Below are 18,268 nucleotides of genomic sequence, written 5' to 3' on the forward strand. Positions count from 1 at the left end.
ACCATAGGATATTTTTCAGGTTTGATATTTTAATGTTATAATCATCAATGCTGAGAATGCCACTTTGTATAAATATGTAGCACAAATGTCAGAAAAAAATCTGTCCTAATCCCAATCCAAAATTCATGTAATAATTCTTAGGAAATTGAATTCAGGAACTCGATCAGAATTTAAAAAAAAAAAAACATTTCAGTGTAACATAATCCGAAGATATTTTAGTTTGACACATGTTGAGGAATAATGGCAGGAAAATATTGAGTCTTTCCTCCGGTTAATTATGTAGTCTGTACAGTAAACCTCTGCAGTTCTTAACACACCAGAATCTCAACTCTGGCCAGAGGTGTTCATGGGTGGTGTGGACTGAGCAGCAGATTCAAGAACAAGACTGCAGGACTGTTACGCGGCCACACAGGTGACTGCTGTCTGAAAGACCCCAGACTCACTAGGGGGCTGCTTTGGGATGTTTAATCACTACATAGTTAGAAACCTTTACTGTTGCCAAAATTTTCACAACCATCACACATACAGTTTGAGCCAAACCCACTGCTTCAGAGACTGAGGTCTAGACGGCTCCCTACCGAAGGGAAGAACTGCCTTTATCTCTTCCCTAGTCCCTACTGCTTGTTAAATATTTGTGGGCTAATTTGTGTTTTATGAAAACAGAGAACGCTGAGTCAGACACCCCACATTCACTGTGAACTCAAGGAAGGGAGAAACCTAAAGAATGGCTTTCTTTTTCTCCAATTGCACTTGAACAGATTCTCTGTCCCTGCCCGTGTGAACATGCCCCTGCAGTCACTTAGAAGGACAGCTGTGCCGGCCACAGGCACAAAGCAGGTACAGCTGTTTCTGTCCGGTCCCCACAGGAGGTGCCTAAGCCCCTTTAGTGTGCCTGTGCAGATAGCGTCAGCTGAAGGGGGACGGTCTCAGATTATTCAACAAGTAAGTGTGAACGCGGGCTGAACTGTGGACATCTTGTTGCAGTTTTCTGAGAGCCAGGATCCGGGTGACTGGAGCCTTTTTATACCTCCCTCTCCTCCACATTGACTCCTGATTTCTTCAGGCCTCTAACGGCAGTCATGCCTGGGGGCCTAGCAGAATTACCCACATGCACCATCTCCTGGGGACCAGAGTATGAAGGGTAGGTAGGAGATAGGAAGGTTGAGAGAGTGGACTGACGGATGATGTGAGGATGGATGGGAGGGAGAGAGAGAAGATGAGAGATGAGCGAACGGGTGGACTGATGCATACATGAATGGAAGAGAAGGCAGATGAAGGTGAATGGATTGGTAAATGGAAAGAACGGATGAGTAGACCTGGATGGGGGGATGCGTGGGAATGGGGAGGATGGCTGCTAGGATGGTTTCATGAGCTGGGGGATAAAATGGAAGGCATTTTTTTTTCTTATTTCTTGTCCCAAACAAAAACCGAGCAGCAGAGCCCTTAGCAATGAGTCCAGCCTCCATACTAAACTCCATACTAAAGAAAAGCTGGTTGCTTTGCCCCCAGCCGAGGGCAGGTGCAGGCACAGCCGCAAACTGAGTGTCTGGGCCCTTTTCGGGGCTCCCCACCACATTCCCCTGCAACGCCGCGCCTGACGGTGCCAGGGTGGGGGGAGCGCCCCGCCCCCACCTCCGGAGGTGGCGTCCCACGCGGCCGCAACAAGCTGCCGTTGTCCCGCGGGCCGTGGGCCCCGCACACTGGGGCTTTGTCCGGCCCCCCGCCACGATCCACGGGGGAGGGGGGCCCCACATGACCGAGGGGGTAGGAGGAGCCTGCGGCGGTGGCAGCGGCGGCGGCGGCGGCGGCAGCGACTCCATCACTTTCCTCCGGGGCCGGGGGTCGACGGGCAGTGGCACCGGCGACTGGACAGGGCTGGGCAGGGCCGTGGACGCCGGGCCCCTGGTTCCCCATTAGGCTGCGGGCTCTGGGCCTGGGGCCACCCAGCGCTTTCCAGGCGCCGAGCTGGGGGTGCGCCCGGCCACCCGGCCTCGGGATCATGGGGAATGGCATGACCAAGGTAGGGGGAACCCCTGCTACGCCTGGCCGTCCCCGCCCCGCGGCCGGGCCCAGGAAGGGTCGCTGACCTTCTGCTCCAGTTCTGAGATGTATGCCACATCTCTGTCACGCTGCCCTCGGAGACTCCCTCTGCCTTTCTCTGCCTCCGCCTGTGCCTGTCTGTCCTCTGCGCGACTCTGACTCTTGCTGTTTCTTTCGCTGGCCTCTCTGGGAGCGCCTTATTCTCTGTGCCTCGCTGTGCCTGTGTGGGTCTGAGATTGCTGGACTCTGGTGTCTCTTCTGTTCTTCTCGCTCTGCCCCGCATGGCCTTCCACCTGTGCCTGCCTCAATCCCCTCTGTCCGGGGTTCACTCTTGTGCCCCTTTCTGATCTCTACCTGGGACTTTCTACCCATCCCTCCTCTTCTGTCTGTCCCCAAGCTGAGCTCTCCTGACCCCTCCTGTGGTTAATTCATTGCCTGTTCTTGCATCCTTGCCAGAGGCCCAAGACCCCTCACGCAGCACCCAGACCTATCAGGGAGATGGCTTCCTGGGGTCCCATCACCAATAGAGAAGAGCTGCGGGCCCCAGCTACCATGGGTGGGAAGAGGTGCAGCCTGCCCCCTGACCCCTGCTGTCCTTCCTCCAGGTACTTCCTGGACTCTACCTTGGAAACTTCATTGGTGAGCACTTTCCACTCTGTCCCAGGCCTGTGTCCACTGTTCACACTCAGGCCCAGACAACTTAGACGCTCTCAAGAATGGAGTGGGGGGAGGGAAGGATGCCAGGCTGGGAGGAAAAAAGACTCAAGGAGGATTGGGGGGTGCAAGAGCGAACAGTCCCCAGGCTGGAAAGATCCCAGTTCAGCCTTTCCCCAAGGTTCACCAACAGGCTAAGGCCTGCACAAAGGGCTCAGGGTCTCCTTGCCCAGCTCCTCGGCATGAGGCCCACCAGCCCCCAAGGGCTCTTCCATAGTTTTTGTTGAGGTCTGCCTGGAGGTATGGCTAAGCTGGGGTTCTGAAAAGGATGCTGGACCGGCTCCTGTAAGCAGAGTCCTGAGTGGAGCCGCCAGGCAGCCTCAAGCCAGGGGGTGGCAAACCTGCAGGTGTCTGTCTTTTTCTCCCTACTTTCCCTTCCACAACCTTATGTGGGGGAGGGGCAGTGCCCTCCCCAATCCTGCCTTCACAGGCCCCCAGGGTGGTGGTCAGGAGCCAGAACTGGACATAGACCTTTGACTTGGTGGTGGAAAATGTGCTGAGACAGGCTGGCTCAAGGCCTGGGGACCCAAGGTGGAAAAGGCACAGAGAAGACGCAGGTGACCCACCCCACAGCCCTGGCTCCTTCCTCCCTAGGAGCCTCCTCAGCAGCTCCTCCCACATTGATTTCTGAGAGGATTCAGCTTAGCCGTGGGTTAGTTCCGCCAGGACAAGAGCCATGAAGTTGACCCCAGACTCTGCGCACATAGCGGGCATATGGGGAACATTTGGTGAATGAGGAAGCAGGGGTATGGGAATAAGGACTGTGTGCGATTTATCCTAGTTATAAAAGGTACATGCCGGCACATCTCACTCCCCAGAGATGACCACCGGCAGTCCTAAGGGGCATTTTGTCAGCTATTGTAGATACAGATGGAATATTTAAAACAAATGGGACCTCATTCTGCATGCTGTTCAGGAAAGTGATATGTCCCACTTAAAACATATATTGGCGACAACCTCGTCTATCAGCTCCTGGGGATCATTTTAATTGTGGCACAGGAGTCCAAAGTACAGTTGTACTTGTGTTTTCATTCTGTCCCTTTTTGGTTGACATTTGGTTGCTCCAAACATTTAGCTGCTTCTGCAATAAACAGAGCTGCAGAGAACTTCAGCCTCCATGTGTAACCGCTCTCTGTCCACAGATCCCTAGAAGTAGAATTTCTGAGTTAGGGGTCTGGGATGGGAAGAAAAACAACCTTTCTCTGATGGGTGCCCCATAGGCAGGGAAGGGATAGGCAAGCCAGTGGGCAGGGGGAGTGGGTCAAGCTGAAGGGAGGGGTGAGGAGGCAAGCTGGGCACTGGCTTTCTCTGCACTTGGCCCTTAGGAATAAATTAGTTCCATCTGCCAATGTGGCTCAAGTGTCCTGTTTCTTTCAGATGCCAAAGACCCTGATCAGCTAGGCCGGAATAAGATCACACACATCATCTCTATCCATGAATCACCCCAACCTCTGCTACAGGTATCTAAGCTCCCCATTCCAGGCTGATAGGTGGGGAGGGCAAGCCATAGGACCGGGACTGCACCCCACCCATCCTGACTTTCTAGTACTGGAACTGCAGCCCAGAGTGTCAGACACGCTAGGTAAATGCTCTGTTCTTGGGTCATAGTCCTTGAACAGCCATCTTGACCCCAGCTGACTCATCCAGCCTCCCTGGACTGTTTTAGCATCCTTGTTTGGCAACTGAGGCCACAGAGGTAAGTGAACTCGTGTAAGGTCATATGGTGAAGAAGCTGACCAACTAGAATTTGAACCTAGGCCATCTAACCCTAGAGATCTCATAGCAATCCTTAATTGAAAAGGCTCTGAAGATCTGAGATAAAAACAAACAGGCTGTAGGGGGCTGGAGAGATGGCTCAGTGGTTAAGAGCACTTGTTCTCATAAGAGACCCAGGCTTGGTTCCTAGCAACCACGTGGCAACTCACACTGTAAACTCCAGTTCCAGAGAGATCTGATGGGGACTGGGCACACAAACAGTATACATACATGCATGCAAGCAGAACACTTGTACACATAAAATAAATATTTTATGTTTATAAAAATGACAGAATCTGCCCACACACTTGCTGTGATGACCTTGGTCGGGGTCTTTCATCCTCTCTGGGCCTTGAACTTGTTTGTTTATTGGTCACCTGTCAAATTTAATGGTCTCTAAGGGCAGCTGACAATAATCTATGACTTTCATGGTCTATGAAGAAATTTCCAGGCCAGTGCAATCTGATTTTGCATTCTAGGGCAGCCTCGTTCTGGAGCACTGGAGTATGTAGTCTGAACAGATTGCACAGGCAGGCTTTCCAAGTTATTAATGTGTTTATTAAGAAATGAGTGCTTAGGAAAAGCACCCTGCCCCAACACCTCACCGGCAGCCGTCCCTCCCATCTGGGAGTTCAGCAGGCAGGGTTTGATGGTACCAGGCCAACCTACAGCCAAACACACTGAGAAGTGAAACTGCAGATCTTGCAAACAATGTGGGATTCTATAACCTTGAAACTCTTGGAAAGGGATGGGACAAATCTCTGTGGACACAAGAGAGTAAGTCCTGTGTCCTTTAGGAGCCACAGCCAGCAGCAGACCAGGCACCTGAAAAGGGCTGTGTGAAGTAACAAAGTGTTGAGCAAAATCTTTGAGAAATAGCAGGGAAATGTTTGGGATGTGGACAGAAATATCCTTGTGTGGAACTTCAGCAGGAAGCAAAGCCCATCAGACCAGTTCATGAAGCTGTTGTTGATGGAGGTGGTGGTGGTGTCTAGTGGTAGTAGTGGTGGTTTTTGGTTGTGGTGGTGGTGTCTGGTGGTGGTGGTGGTTTTGGTGATGGTGTGTGTGTGTGTGGGTATGTGTGTGTGTTGTTTGTTTGTCTTTTGAGACATGACTTGCTGTGGTAGCCCAGGCTGGCCTCTCACTCATCATCCTCCTGCCTCAGCCTCCTGAGTGCTAGGATTACAGGTCTGTGGTCAGGTCACTATGCCCGACTGTTCTTTTCAGAGTTCACACTCTTCAAGAAAAATGAGCTGTGCCCTTTTCACTGTATAACTTTGCAATCCCTGCCGGGAGGAGAATCCTCAAAGAAACACCTTCCCTGTTTCCAAGTCCTCACGTCCATGGCACTTGTGGGTGACGACACTGTCTTCACAGAGAGAGCTGACAGTTCCATACAGATAGTACCTGCTTCTTTGTGGACAGGAAACAATGGTGGCCCAGAGAGGAGCAGGAATGGTCTGGGGTCACCCTGGCCGTAGCAGCTCGGGGAGGGGTACAGGCAAGGCACCACTGTCTGAGTTTGTGTTTTATCCCTGCAGCATATCACATACCTTCGAATCTCAGTCGCTGATGCTCCTGAGGTACCCATGTAAGTTCCCCCAGATGGGCCACCAGCTGACGGAGAGCTGTCCCTGGGGTGGAGGTGAGGGCATAGAACGTTCAGACCAGAAAGGACACCCAGAGACAGACTGAGTCTGTTTCCACCATGCCCTTGCAACATGTCCCCACTAGCTCTCTCCAGAGCCTCAGCCTGCTCTGCTGTCATGTGGAGAAAGCGTCCTGTCTCCTGGGACCCAGCGCACAGCAGATTCGAGGGTCAGACTTGACCTGCGTCCTGGCTCGCAGTTAAGACACCTGGTTCACAGCCAGGCTTTGGCATTTACTGCTGTGTGACCTTGGCAAAAGCACTTGTCCTCTCTGAGCTACGTAAGGGCAGGATGTGATGAATCGAGGGTTTGTAAAGATGAGGTGACCTGAGTCGAGGACGTGGGACTGGACCTGGTAATTGCAGGGACTCTGGAAAACGGGGATCTTGTTTGGTTTGCTAACATTGATATCTCAAGACTGGGATGGACTCAGGCTGAAGCTTGGCCCTTTGGGGCCCTTCTCCCAGCCCACGGCTCACTATCGTTCCAGGTCCTCCAGGCCCCAGAGAATGGCACCTTGCTGTCCCCATACCCAGGTCCCTGAAAGGCCGGAATATGAACATAGTGGAAGCTCTTTCCCCATGTCCGCTGGAGAGGCACCTACCTAGATGGTGGGGCAGCCTCTCTCGCTGCTTGCTGTGCTGCCTCCTTCCCAAGCAGTGTCCCCTTCACTCTGCACGCTGGTTGCACCGAGGATCTAGGGTCTCTGTCCCTCGCTGACTGTAAGGGAGGGGGAAGCAGCTCCTGAGAGACCTGCCCCCCCCCAGCATTCCCTTCCCTGTTGCTTTCTTCTCCAGCAAAAAGCACTTCAAAGAATGTGTCAACTTTATCCACAGTTGCCGCCTCAACGGGGGTAACTGCCTTGTACACTGGTGAGTTCTGGGGCGCCCTCCCCCCATGCATGCCTATCCCGTGGGGCAGGTTCCCTCCAGCCTGTCACACTGCTGACAGTCCCTCGGGACAGACCACCCAGAGGTTCATCACTTCTGGCACCTGAGCTGTGTTTTTCTGAGACTCATTCTCTTTATCTGTCAAGTGGAGGAATCAATGCCGTGTTCACAGGGCTACTGAAGGAGCTGGGTGGGGTCACACAGGGAACCTGCTCATTCTCTCCCCATCTCTCTTCACTTTAGCATGGCTGGGACTTTGGGCTGAGTCTTCTCCAGGGTCCCTGACCCAAAGGATGTATTCATCCCATGACATCTCACCAAGGGCTCTGACTGGGGCCAAGGGACTAGTTCCCTCAAGACCTAGGTCTCCAGCTAGATGGTTGTGTCACGTGCCTTTAATTCCAGCACCTGGAAGGCAGAAATAGCTAGATCTCTGTGAGTTCAAGGCCAGCCTAGTCTACAGAGTGAGTTCCAGGACAGCCAGGGCCACACAAAGAAACCCTGACTCAGAAAAAAAAAAAAAAGAAAAGAAAAAATGACCTAGCTCTCCTCGTAGTCAGCCATCTTCCAGTCCACAGCCCACCTTCCACCTCGTGATCGCTGCACGCTCCTCTTAGAGTATTTTGTCTTGTTTTGTCTCGTGGTGTGGGCAATTGAACTCAGCCACATTAACACCGAAAAAGCCCTCCACGATCACCCATTGCTCCAGTTCCACAACATTCTTGTCTATCCCTGTCTTTCAAGACTCGGCTTGATGTTCACTTCCTAGGGAGCCTCTCCCCAGCACCTCTCCTGCCTGCATTTAAGAAACCTCTCTACTTATGTACATGGCTCTTCAAGCCCCAGAGTTATCTTGTCTTCAGGCAATCATCTGAAATTGCTGCTTTGCCTAGTGACTATCTTGCCAAACAATACTGTAAGCTCCAGGGCAGCAGAGGCCATGAGTTTTGTTTTGTTTTGTTTTTCCTGGCCATACCCTAGTGCCTGAACAAAAACACTATCAGGGGAACTTTGTTGAATGATGTCTCAGCCAGTCCCTTGGAATGGGGGAGTGAGTGTTGCTCAGAGGGAAGGGAAATGTCACAGGCAAATCTTAAAGCAAGGAAGGCAGATCCAGGCAGGCTCCTCATGGTTGGAGCTCAAGGGGCAAGCATGAGGAAGGACCAGGGAGGCAAGGGAACTGGCAGGGAGGGATGTGGAAGGGAGGGGGACCTTCCTGAAGCCTGGGGTTATCCGGGATCCAGCTTCGCAGGTATATCTCGAAGTACCACCGTTGTGATCGCCTATGTGATGACGGTGACCGGACTAGGCTGGCGGGAAATACTTGAAGCCATCAAGGCCACCAGGCCCATCGCCAACCCAAACCCAGGCTTTAGGCAGCAGCTTGAGGAGTTTGGCTGGGGAAACTCGCAGAAGGTAGGGACTATGTGCAAGGCTTTGCTGTGCAGGGCTGGGGCTGGGGCTGCGAGAGGCTTGGGAAGCATCTTTGATCTTAGCACCAATTAGAGGTGATCCACCCTGTGCCTGTCCCCTCCCTCCACTCTCACCTTGGTCACAAATACACAATCCTCCTGCCTCAGACTCCCCAACACTGGGATTGCACCATAGGTAACCCACACCTGGTCTGGATTTCCAGGTTTGGTTTTGTTTGTCTTTTAAACTAAGCGTTTAGATGTTTATGAACCAGACTGTGACACACAGGTGTCCCCAATACAAGGAAGTGCAGAGTTTGTCCACTTGGGGTCTGTATCCTATTCCACCAGAGTCTTTCTGAGGCCAAAGGTGTCCCTTCTCTTGGCATTCTGGGGAGACAGCACATGGAAATATCAGCTTGGTATTTCAGACAGCTAGGAAAGGGAGGGAGAGAAAGGAATGGAGTGGCTGGAAGGTTCTCAGAAGGTGGCACTGGATTCCAGGGCTGCCCTAAGCCAGGAACAGACAAGAGACCCCTGAGGTGTGGTGTCTTTGAGTCCAGGGATGGGGACAGAGGCTCAAGGGAAGTTGTTTAGTGCGGTTTGCAGCGGGCAAGACTGGAAGACGGAGTGTCAATGGTAAGTGGGGTTTAGGAAGAATTTAGGGCCTCAAATGTGAGGCAGGGCGCCTCGGTGAGTGTCGGAAAGTCTTAGAATGAAGACAGGGAGCTTAGAAGAGCTAGGTGTGGGGAGAGGGCGAGGGCGAAGGTGGCAAACTGGTGGCTGCTGGACCTGTGCTCCGCTTCCCCTCCCCGCCTCAGCTTCGCCGGCAGTTGGAGGAGCGCTTCGGGGAGAGCCCGTTCCGCGACGAGGAGGAACTGCGCACGCTGCTGCCTCTCTGCAGGCGCTGTCGCCAGGGTTCGGCGACCTCCGCCACGTCGGCCACAGCGTCCTCCGCCGCTTCCGAGGGGACCCTGCAGCGCCTGGTGCCGCGGGAAGCCCACCGGCCGCTGCCGCTGCTGGCGCGCGTCAAACAGACTTTCTCTTGCCTTCCGCGGTGCCTGTCGCGCAAGGGCGACAAGTGAGCGCCCTGCCCTCCGCTCCGCCTGTCCTCACGCCACAGCCCTTCGCCAGCGGCCAGGGCTTCCCGCATCCGGGATGCGCCCAGAGCTTGTGGGAGCCTCGCCCATGCCCAATGTCCACCACGCTTGTCTGCGTCCGTCCTCAGTGTCCCCTTTGTGAGTCCGTGTTCCGCCGGCCTGCTTCAAGCCACCTGGTGCCTTAGTCCTTGAGCCCGGGGAAGAGGTCCTAGGCCTCCACCCAGACAGACGGGGAGCAGGAGGTTGGTCGGGTGGGGCGGACTGGCCTGGAGGAGATTAAAGAGATGCGGACGTTGCCTGGTCCGGTGCCTCTGGTCATTCTGCAGAGCCTGGGTTCTGCAGCCTGCGTGAGGCAGGCCGGGAGCAGCTTCCAGGGGCCCGGGGAAGCACCATTCTCCATTAGTCTGCAGAGCTGAATTCCAAGACCATACCCTTCTCAGACACCCCTCCCCCAGTCCCCATCTCTCCCAGAGCCCTGGACTCCTGACGCCGCCCCCCCCCCCAGCTCTTTGGACCTCTCACCTCTCTGAGGCCCCTCCCTCTTCTCCAAATAACTGGCCGGTGTGCGCCAGTTGGTGGTGTTGCCTTCACATCAGCTTTAACAGTCTGAGATGACTTTATACTCAGGGAGAACACCCAGGATCAGAGACGCCAGGCTGCTGGCCCAAGCACACACAGCTAAAGCAGGTCATTCCAGCTGTGGCAGGAAGGAGGAAGCAACTGCTGGTGTGGAGGTTCCTGGAAAGGAAGACCCAGCACCAACTGGGGTGCAGGGGGTGGCAGGACACCCAATAAAGAGTAAGCAGCCCTATGGATGGACAGACTAAGGGGTGTCACAAGAACTGATTACCCGAGGGAGCCGAAGTTGCTTTTGCTCAGTAGACTCTTGGCTTCACAGCTGATGGGGCACAGCCCCGGGGAACTGAGCGGAAGGAATGATGGGCTACCCACACCAACCCCCAATTCTTCATCCACTCAAATGTTCATTGAGCACACAGTGTACCGGACTGTGCTGGACTCTGGGGCTACAGCAAGGAACACACCTCTGTCCATGGCTGACCTTCTAGTGGAAGAGACCAGATTAAAGAGGGGGTAAGAGAGTGGACCATCTTGCCATCTGACAGGAGAACGGGGAGCGACAAGTGGGAATTCCAAGTGGCAGGAGCGGTTAACTGAAAAGACCCGGAATTAGGGCTTTGTGAAGAGGAAGGGTGACTGTGCTCCCCAGAGGACAGGGAGCCTGCATCCTCCTAATTGGCCAGTGCCACCACAGTCCACCTGTCTTCTAGCCCCTCTGTCCCGGACAGAGTCATCCCCTCTTTGAAACGATAACGTGGTCCCATCGTCCACAGACAAAACCAAGCCCTTTGGTATAGTGTTCCAGACCCTTCCAGAGGCTCCCTGGATGGAGTGTCGCCTCTACACACGGCCTCAGCAGTGCAGTGCTCTCCCCTAGGACACTGTCGCTGTCCTAAACACTCCAGCTCAGCCGATCCTCATCCCACCCTATAAAAGGACAACTAATTCCTACTCTTGTTCACATACACAGCAAGGGCTGATGCAGCTGAACTACTCAGCACCCTTCATACTGCAAAGATTTCTTGATAATAAAAGAGAAATTCTAGAACTGGGTGTGGTGGTGCATGTCTATGATCCAACACTCAGGAGGCAGGGGCATAAGGATTTTTATTCAAAACTAGTCTGGGATAAATAGAGAGATCCTGTTTCAACCTCCCCCTCCTTCTAAAAGACACCAATCCCCAAAATATATCAGTGTGGAAATGTTCCCATACAATCTCAGAGGATCTTGGACCCCACCAGGAACCTGCAAATTGTAGATGTAGTTCTCAGGAGGTGGCAAAGGGGCACAGACACAGAGCTCTGGATCCTGGCCATCCCTGGTGATGCCAGAGCTTCCTAATAGCGATAAGTTATTGAAGACCCACTGGGGAAGGATTCAGCCAGGCCAGCAGGAGGACGAGCAGCCACTTGGTAGGCAATTCCAAAACGTGAGGGGAAAGTACAATCCGTGGAGTGCCTACATGGAAATGAGAATGGGAGGCTGGCTTAGCATCCTGGTCCCTGGGCTTCTCTAAGGTTGCATGGAGGTCACCTGTGTGCCTCCCGTTGTGACAGGAATAGGTTTGAGAAGCATTTTCCTTTTCCAACTTCCACAGTGCAGGTCCTGAGGAAAGACTGACAGGTGGGCCTTGCATGGCACCACTATGTAGAAGGTGCTGAGGCTGGAGGATGCTGGAGTTCAGGAATCAGAGACCAGTGTGTAGCAAGATGTCTCAGAAAAACGAGACAAAAATAGGTCGTTTACAGGTGGTCTAAGAGAACAGAGTGTGGGTGCTGGGCTGGAGCAAGATCGCTCCTCTGCTGAAGACTTTCTCTACCCCTCACCTACACTCACAACCACCACCCCTAACCCCACCCCCACCCCATTGCACTCTGAGAGCTCATTCTTGTCCCTGGTGCTCCAGGACAGCTGGCCACCAGGACAGGTGGAAGGCAAGGGCCTTGGGGTAGAGGAACTGAACAGAATGAGAAACTTTATCAAGCCAACTTTCACTTTCTTAGGGTCTGTATTCCATCCAGGTGACGTGGTAATTCCCCAATGCTTGCATAGCCAGTGCACGGTCCCTAGCGTTTGCCTAGGAAAGAGTCTGTCAATGGGAAATCTATGGCAGGAACCGTGGATCCTTTCTGTCTCCAGGACTGGTTGGTGGTACAGACAGAAAGTTGATGCTAGGAAGGGTTGTGCTGGGAAGATGTGGGCAAGACTCTCTTCCGCATCCCCTGAAAGGCCATAGCTCAACAGCAACCTACCAGACACAGCAGGATGCAGAGGTTTTTCTGGGTAAGGAGCAGGGTCCTGGAAAAGCCTGGCCAGGTGGGCTTGAACTCACAAAGTTTCAGCACCCTGCTGGAGCCTAGGCACCGGCCCATAAATTGTGACCTTGGACCGTCCACACAGTCTCAAGGCTGAGTGTAGCATTCCCCAATATATACAGGGGAACTTTTGACACCCTCTTAAAATAACGTTAGCCTCTCACTGCCTGTGACCTCTCCATCCTTTGGAGGCCTTTCCTCCCACCCCAAACTCTCACCCTAAATGGCCAACCTCAGCATCCTGAGAGCCATCTTTTCAGGACCTCCTGCAGGAAAGCCCCTTGCTCAGGCATCACAGGCTTTCTGAAATTAGCTGCTTTGAAGAGGCAGTTAAAACTCTCTGAAGTCTCTCCCCTGAGCCGCAGTATCCAGCTGCACATTAGGACACCGTCCTCACCACGAGCACCCAAGTCATCTCCAGCTCCCCTCTCCCAAGACACTTAGTGTCCCCCTTTTAACTCCATCTGGCTTCTGTCTCTCCTGATAATAAAGTCACTAGCTGCCGAGTTCAAAGAAGGAAACATGTAGCCTTCACTAAGATGGTCCCGCACCTGGTGAATCCATCTTACTCCAAACAGTTTCACTGGGTCTCCAGGATCTCACCCTAGTTACAAGACCTCCGTGCTCCTGCTGCCCATCTATGTCCAGCATCTCTCTCTAGGTCACTATAGACACACACACACACACACACACACACACACACACACAACACGGCTGGTGGTGGGGGGCGCTTCTCCTGACCCTCAGCAATCCCCTCAAGCCCTCAGAAGGTCCTTTCTAGCAATGAGATGGTCATAACCTGCCCTTCTTCAGGGTCACCTATGGTTCCTCACTGTCCAGGTGCTGTAGGCCCCTCCTCCCCCTGAGGCCACAGGAAGTACCCCTCCCAGGCCTTATCTCTGGGGTCTCTCTCTCTCTCTCTCTCTCTCTTCCCTAACTTTCTTTCTTTCCATTTCTAAATGCTTCCTCTCTCTCATCTGGCCATTACAGCCTCTCACACGGTGCTCTCTTCCTACGTTGCTTCTTCCTTCCACCTTCCCCGGCTGCTCCCCTGCTTAGCCATCTCTTCCTGGAGACAGCTTTCCCCGTGCACCCATTGATTGAACTCTGCTCTCCCCCAAGATCCTAGAAGGAGCCTGTCATCTTCTCCTGCCACACCGGGATCTGCCTGAGGGTGGCGACATTGAGCACAGAGCCTGGCGTTCACTCACCATCCAGTAAGTGTTGAATGGGTGGCTTCATGGCCAGCCCCTTAAACTTTACATACTGCTATTCAGAGAAGAGTGTTTTGGGGCATCCTAGTGGCTGCCTGCCTCTTCACCCACCAGGGCACACACGACCTTCACTTCAACCCTCCTTCTGTCCCAGTGCTTGAGTATAAAGCTTTGCCTTCAGAGATAATCATGATTGGCCTTCAAGTATCTCTTCTTCCTTAATCTCTCTTCGCCTTTCCCCACCACATGGATTCCATATCTGCACATTTTCCCGACAGATATAATGTATTTATAACCCCTAAACCAACACTCTGCAAGCAGAAGGGACTGGAGGAGCTGGGAAGGAGGAGTTAATGAAGGGGGGTGCCGCTCAGGAGAGCGGAGCTGAGTTTTCAGGGTGACGGTAGGCTTGATGAGCAGTTAGCTATTCGTGGCTCAGGGGAGAGGTTTGGGAGAGTTTTTTAAATGCTTCTCAAAACAGCCAGTTTCGGGCATGCAGATAACAGGAAAAGGCTTTTTGGGGGACCCAGGGAATAGCTGGTCATCCTTGCTCGATACAATGACCAGGCTTCTGTGATGCAGAGAGCATTTTACAGGAGCCCCTGAGGGAAGCGAGTGAGCTAGCCTGCAGCACAGACCAGGTCAGTGTGTGTCCTCTCAGCCCCATCAGCCTGGTCAGCTCAGGCACATCTTAGCCAAGCCTGAAAGTAGCCCCACCCTCTCTAGCAATTCGCTCATGCTCTCCATCAGCCTGACTCCATCTGTCCCCACTACCTGCCCTGCCTTGAGTCCCATCATTCTTTCCCTTCGAGTCACACCCACCACTCTGTTGTCACCCCCACTTGCCCCTCCAGATCCAGATCCCTTACTGGTCCCCTCTCCATATCTGCATGCCTCCTTTTTGTTGTCTGCTTATCTGCCATCTTTGTGAATGTCTCTCCATTATCTGTGGTTCATTGCTATGTCCTCATCTCCCGTGCTATGTCCCTAGTGCCTCCTCAGCATCCTGTCTACCTGTGACCCCAACTAAATCATCCTCCAGACCCTTCATTCCATGATGTCCCTCCCAGCATCTGAATCTATCCCCTCCGACCCCTCATCAACTCTTTCCTTACCCTCAGAGTGGAAGGGTCTTAAGTTCTGAAACTTACATATCCCATTAACCCTAGCAGGCCTTCAGATTTCCCAGTGTTCTCTTCTCTCTGCTCAGGTGGAGATAGCCTAGCAACTTCTCTGGGCCTTGGTCTCCCCACTGTCTTCTTCACTGCTGCTCCTTTCCAATAGCTTCAGATTAGTGAAAAAAAGACAAGGAGTGTCCCTGTAGGATGCCAGGAGCCTCCCTATGCCAGGCCCTTTGCCTGACTACAGTAAGGGCTTAGTCTCAAAACCCACTCCTGTCTCCTCTCTGGCGTGGATCTGGGGTCTGAGGGTCCCAGGTGAATTGGTTTCTGTTTACCCTTCTTCCCAGGGTATCAGGCATGGAACCCCAAATACTCTCAAAGCTCAACAACCTCTGAGAAGTTCAGAAACCCTGGTAAGGATGCTAAAAGTGCTCCCATCTGACCAGCTGCCAAATCGGAGAGGACCTGAGGGTAGAAACAACTAACTACCCTGCATCTCTTAGCCAAAGCATCCAGTGCGAACAGGCCAAAGCCACAGAGCTAATGCTTGAGGCCCTGGCTGATGCCAGGCGTCCTCCGAAGCATCCCCACAATTTGTGTGACAGAAACACCATTATCCCTTTTGCCATCAGACACCGCCTATCCTTTCCTGAGCTCACACAGTGTGTTACTAGGAGGTCATGGCTGCCCAGCGGCTGGGGAGAACAGGTTCTGAGGCCTAGTGCAGAAGCCCAGAACCTTCAGGAGAGTTGCCTCTCCTGCCGGAAGAGAGCTATTGAATTGTCGATCTTATTACTATGTCTGCCGCCATTACAACCTCTTCTGGTGGGGCTGCAGAGAGGGCTCAGTCTTAAACAGCTCTCTAGCTCTTCCAGAGGGTAGGAGTTTGGTACCCAACAGTCATGTCCAGAATGGCTCACAACCACCTGTAGCTTTAGTTCTAGGGCATGCGACAGGCTCTCCTGGCCTCCATCGTCATCTGCACAGACTTAGCACACATGCACAAACATAAATAAAAATAAATCTTAAAGAAAAAGCCCACCACTTAAAGAAGCTCCTGGAATCCCAGACCACAGGTCAGGCCTCCCAATGCCCTTAGCACTAAACTACAGCAGTTTGTTTGAATTGGGGTTTATTTAGTTTATTGGGTTTGTTTGTTTGTTTGTTTGAGAGAAGGTCTGGAACAGCCCAGGTTGGCCTATACTCGAAAGGTGGCAGAGGACAGTTTTGAACTTCTGATCCTCTTGCTTTCACCTCCCATGTACTGGGATTACAACTGTGTGCCATCATACCTGGTTCTCGTGTAAGTTCATTTTATTGTTTTTAATGATTTTTAAAAATGTAATTACATCATTTCCCCTTCCCTTTCCTCCCTTCAAACCCAGTCCCATGCACCCCTTCTTGTTCTCTTTCAAATTCATGGCCTCCTTTTTCTTTATTGTTGTTGCTGGTGGTGGTGGTGCTGCTGCTGGTGATGCTGGTGGAGGTGGTGGTGATGCTGGTGGAGGTGGTGCTGGTGCTGGTAGTGGTCCTGGTGGTAGTGGTGGTGCTAGTGATGGTGATGGTAGTAGTGTTTGTGCTGGTGGTGCTGGCTATGCTGGTGGTGCTGGCTATGCTGGTGGTGCTGATGTGTGTGTGTTCCTAAATACATGAGTACAACTTGCTCAGTCTGTAAATGTATACTTGTAAGTATATGCTTTCAGGGCTTACCATTTGTTATTGGATAATTAATTCCTGTGCTCTTCCCTGGGAAGACTATTTCTCCAGCTCTCAGCATTCCTTAGTTGCCTGTGGTTCTTTGTGTAGAGTTGAGACCTCACCTGGTTGTCTGCGGTTCTGGGGATGGGAGAGGGCCTCATGCACACAAGAGGAACACTACCAAATGAGTTCCCAGACGACTAGTGTTTCCACAGTGGGATCTATTGTTACTCCTACTGCCAGACTTATTTATCAAAGTTGCTGATTGAGAAAGGTAAAGTGGCAAAAGTTCCCATGATGGAAACTAAAGGGGACAGCTGCTGCCACCTGCTGGGGGTGCCCACTAACTTCAAGCAAATTCTCTTCTGCCTGCAGCCTCTTCTGTGACATCTGGAGCCCAGAGTGCTCCTGTGGGTGGCACCCAGGATGAGTTGGCCCAGCGTCTGTGCCCGGGCAGCATGTTGGTGTGGTCTAACTGGAGCATGGTGCACCTGCCAGCTGCTGGACATGTCGCTTCCTGCAGGACAAGTGCCCATAGTGTGGCACAGGCCTGGACAGTGGAGAGCACTCGCTCACGATCGGGGGCCCGCCCGTGGTCATAACTGGGAAACAAGACACCACACAGAGGCACCAAGAATGAGAAAGAATGTGGGCATCAGGGCGGGGGCAGATTCCTTTAAGGCCTATAGGGACATAGGTAGGGGCACTTTTGGAGGTGAGACAAGGGCACAGGACTTGGGCAGGTGTTTAAAGTGGGCATTAGGGACAGTGGGCACAAGACAGGCATTGACAAATAGCAATGGGTAAGGGATGGGCAAAAGGCATGGAGTGATCATATAGGGGTAGGAGGCAAGGGACATAGACACTGGAGCATGGGGTAGATGGGGATGGGGCATGGAAGTGGGCACAGGGCATAGGTGCACAGGGGATGTAGGTGTAGGATATGAGCGCTTGGCCTAAATCCTGTGTTTGGATGCCAGTAGCTAAAACACCAGTACCTGTAGAACTCTTGTCTTTGGAAAAATGAACACAGCTTTAAGGCAGAATCAAAGACTACAGGCTGGCTTCTTCCCAGGGCCACTGTTCTTTACAGATCGCTAGAGGCGAACCTACTGAGGAGGGGGGGAGGGCTTTCAGTAAGGACAATGTCCTCTTTGTCCTCCCCCTGCCTTGTGAGTGAGGTGACTTATCGGATTCTGATTATGGATGCCAACATAATAAATCCCTTTTAACAACGTGTCAATGTGCCTCTGATTTTATTCTTATTTCTTGGTGCTGGGACTCAAACTCTGGGCCTTGTGCATGCTAGGTGTTTGCTCTGCCACTGAACTACACCCCCAGCCAATAAGCCGCTTCTGTGTGGAGAAAATGGTGTGATTTGGCAACAGACTGAAGTTTACTGCATTTTTTTCGTCCAGCCATTTCAGGAATGTTTATTGAGTTGCTGCTGTACTCCAGTGCCCAGTGCTGGATATGGGGGACAGGCCAAAAGAGTGTCGTCTTTACTCTCTTGGGGTTCACAGCCGGCTTCCAGCTGAGGTCCTAGGACTGCCCCCACTCCTGACCTTCACAAATGTGATGATGGTAAGGAGTTACATAACAGCTGAGTTAAAAACCAGGTTTATCATTCACTAAATGTGCAACCTCAGGAAGCGACTTTCAGAACCCCCACCTGTGAAGTGCCCTGCAGAGGGCGTGGTGTGAGGTGTGAGCGCGGATGGGTGGATAAGCTTTCCAGGCCCACTGCAAGTGGCCACTGGCTTGGGAAGGGGCAGAGAAA

At 52.6% G+C, this 18,268-nt stretch overlaps 1 protein-coding gene across 2 annotated transcripts; it reads left to right on the forward strand.

Moving 5' to 3' along the window:
• The first annotated feature begins 1,774 nt into the window (after positions 1-1,774).
• On the forward strand, positions 1,775-11,174 carry Dusp15 (dual specificity phosphatase 15). Of its 2 annotated transcripts, XM_041670083.1 has the most exons (7): positions 1,775-2,020; positions 2,646-2,679; positions 4,132-4,214; positions 6,051-6,100; positions 6,956-7,030; positions 8,293-8,464; positions 9,282-11,174. In XM_041670083.1, the coding sequence occupies exons 1-7, from the start codon at positions 2,000-2,002 to the stop codon at positions 9,543-9,545; spliced, it is 699 nt and encodes a 232-aa protein (XP_041526017.1). In that variant the 5' UTR covers positions 1,775-1,999; the 3' UTR covers positions 9,546-11,174. The 2 variants fall into 2 exon arrangements, with proteins under 2 accessions (XP_041526017.1, XP_041526018.1); XM_041670084.1 differs by lacking the exons at positions 1,775-2,020; positions 2,646-2,679 and adding an exon at positions 3,296-3,311.
• The last annotated feature ends 7,094 nt before the right edge of the window (positions 11,175-18,268 follow it).

The sequence above is a fragment of the Microtus oregoni genome, unplaced genomic scaffold (assembly GCF_018167655.1).
Source record: "Microtus oregoni isolate MIOR12 unplaced genomic scaffold, Mior012 000020F_ref0000438, whole genome shotgun sequence".
NCBI lineage: Eukaryota > Metazoa > Chordata > Mammalia > Rodentia > Cricetidae > Microtus > Microtus oregoni.

Coding starts and splice junctions, on each gene's coding strand:
- Dusp15 (XM_041670083.1), top strand. CDS start 2,000: ATGGGGAATGGCATGACCAAG. Junction 4,215..6,050: donor CACCCCAACCTCTGCTACAG/GTATCTAAGCTC, acceptor TTATCCCTGCAG/CATATCACATACCTTCGAAT. Junction 7,031..8,292: donor GGTAACTGCCTTGTACACTG/GTGAGTTCTGGG, acceptor TCCGGGATCCAG/CTTCGCAGGTATATCTCGAA.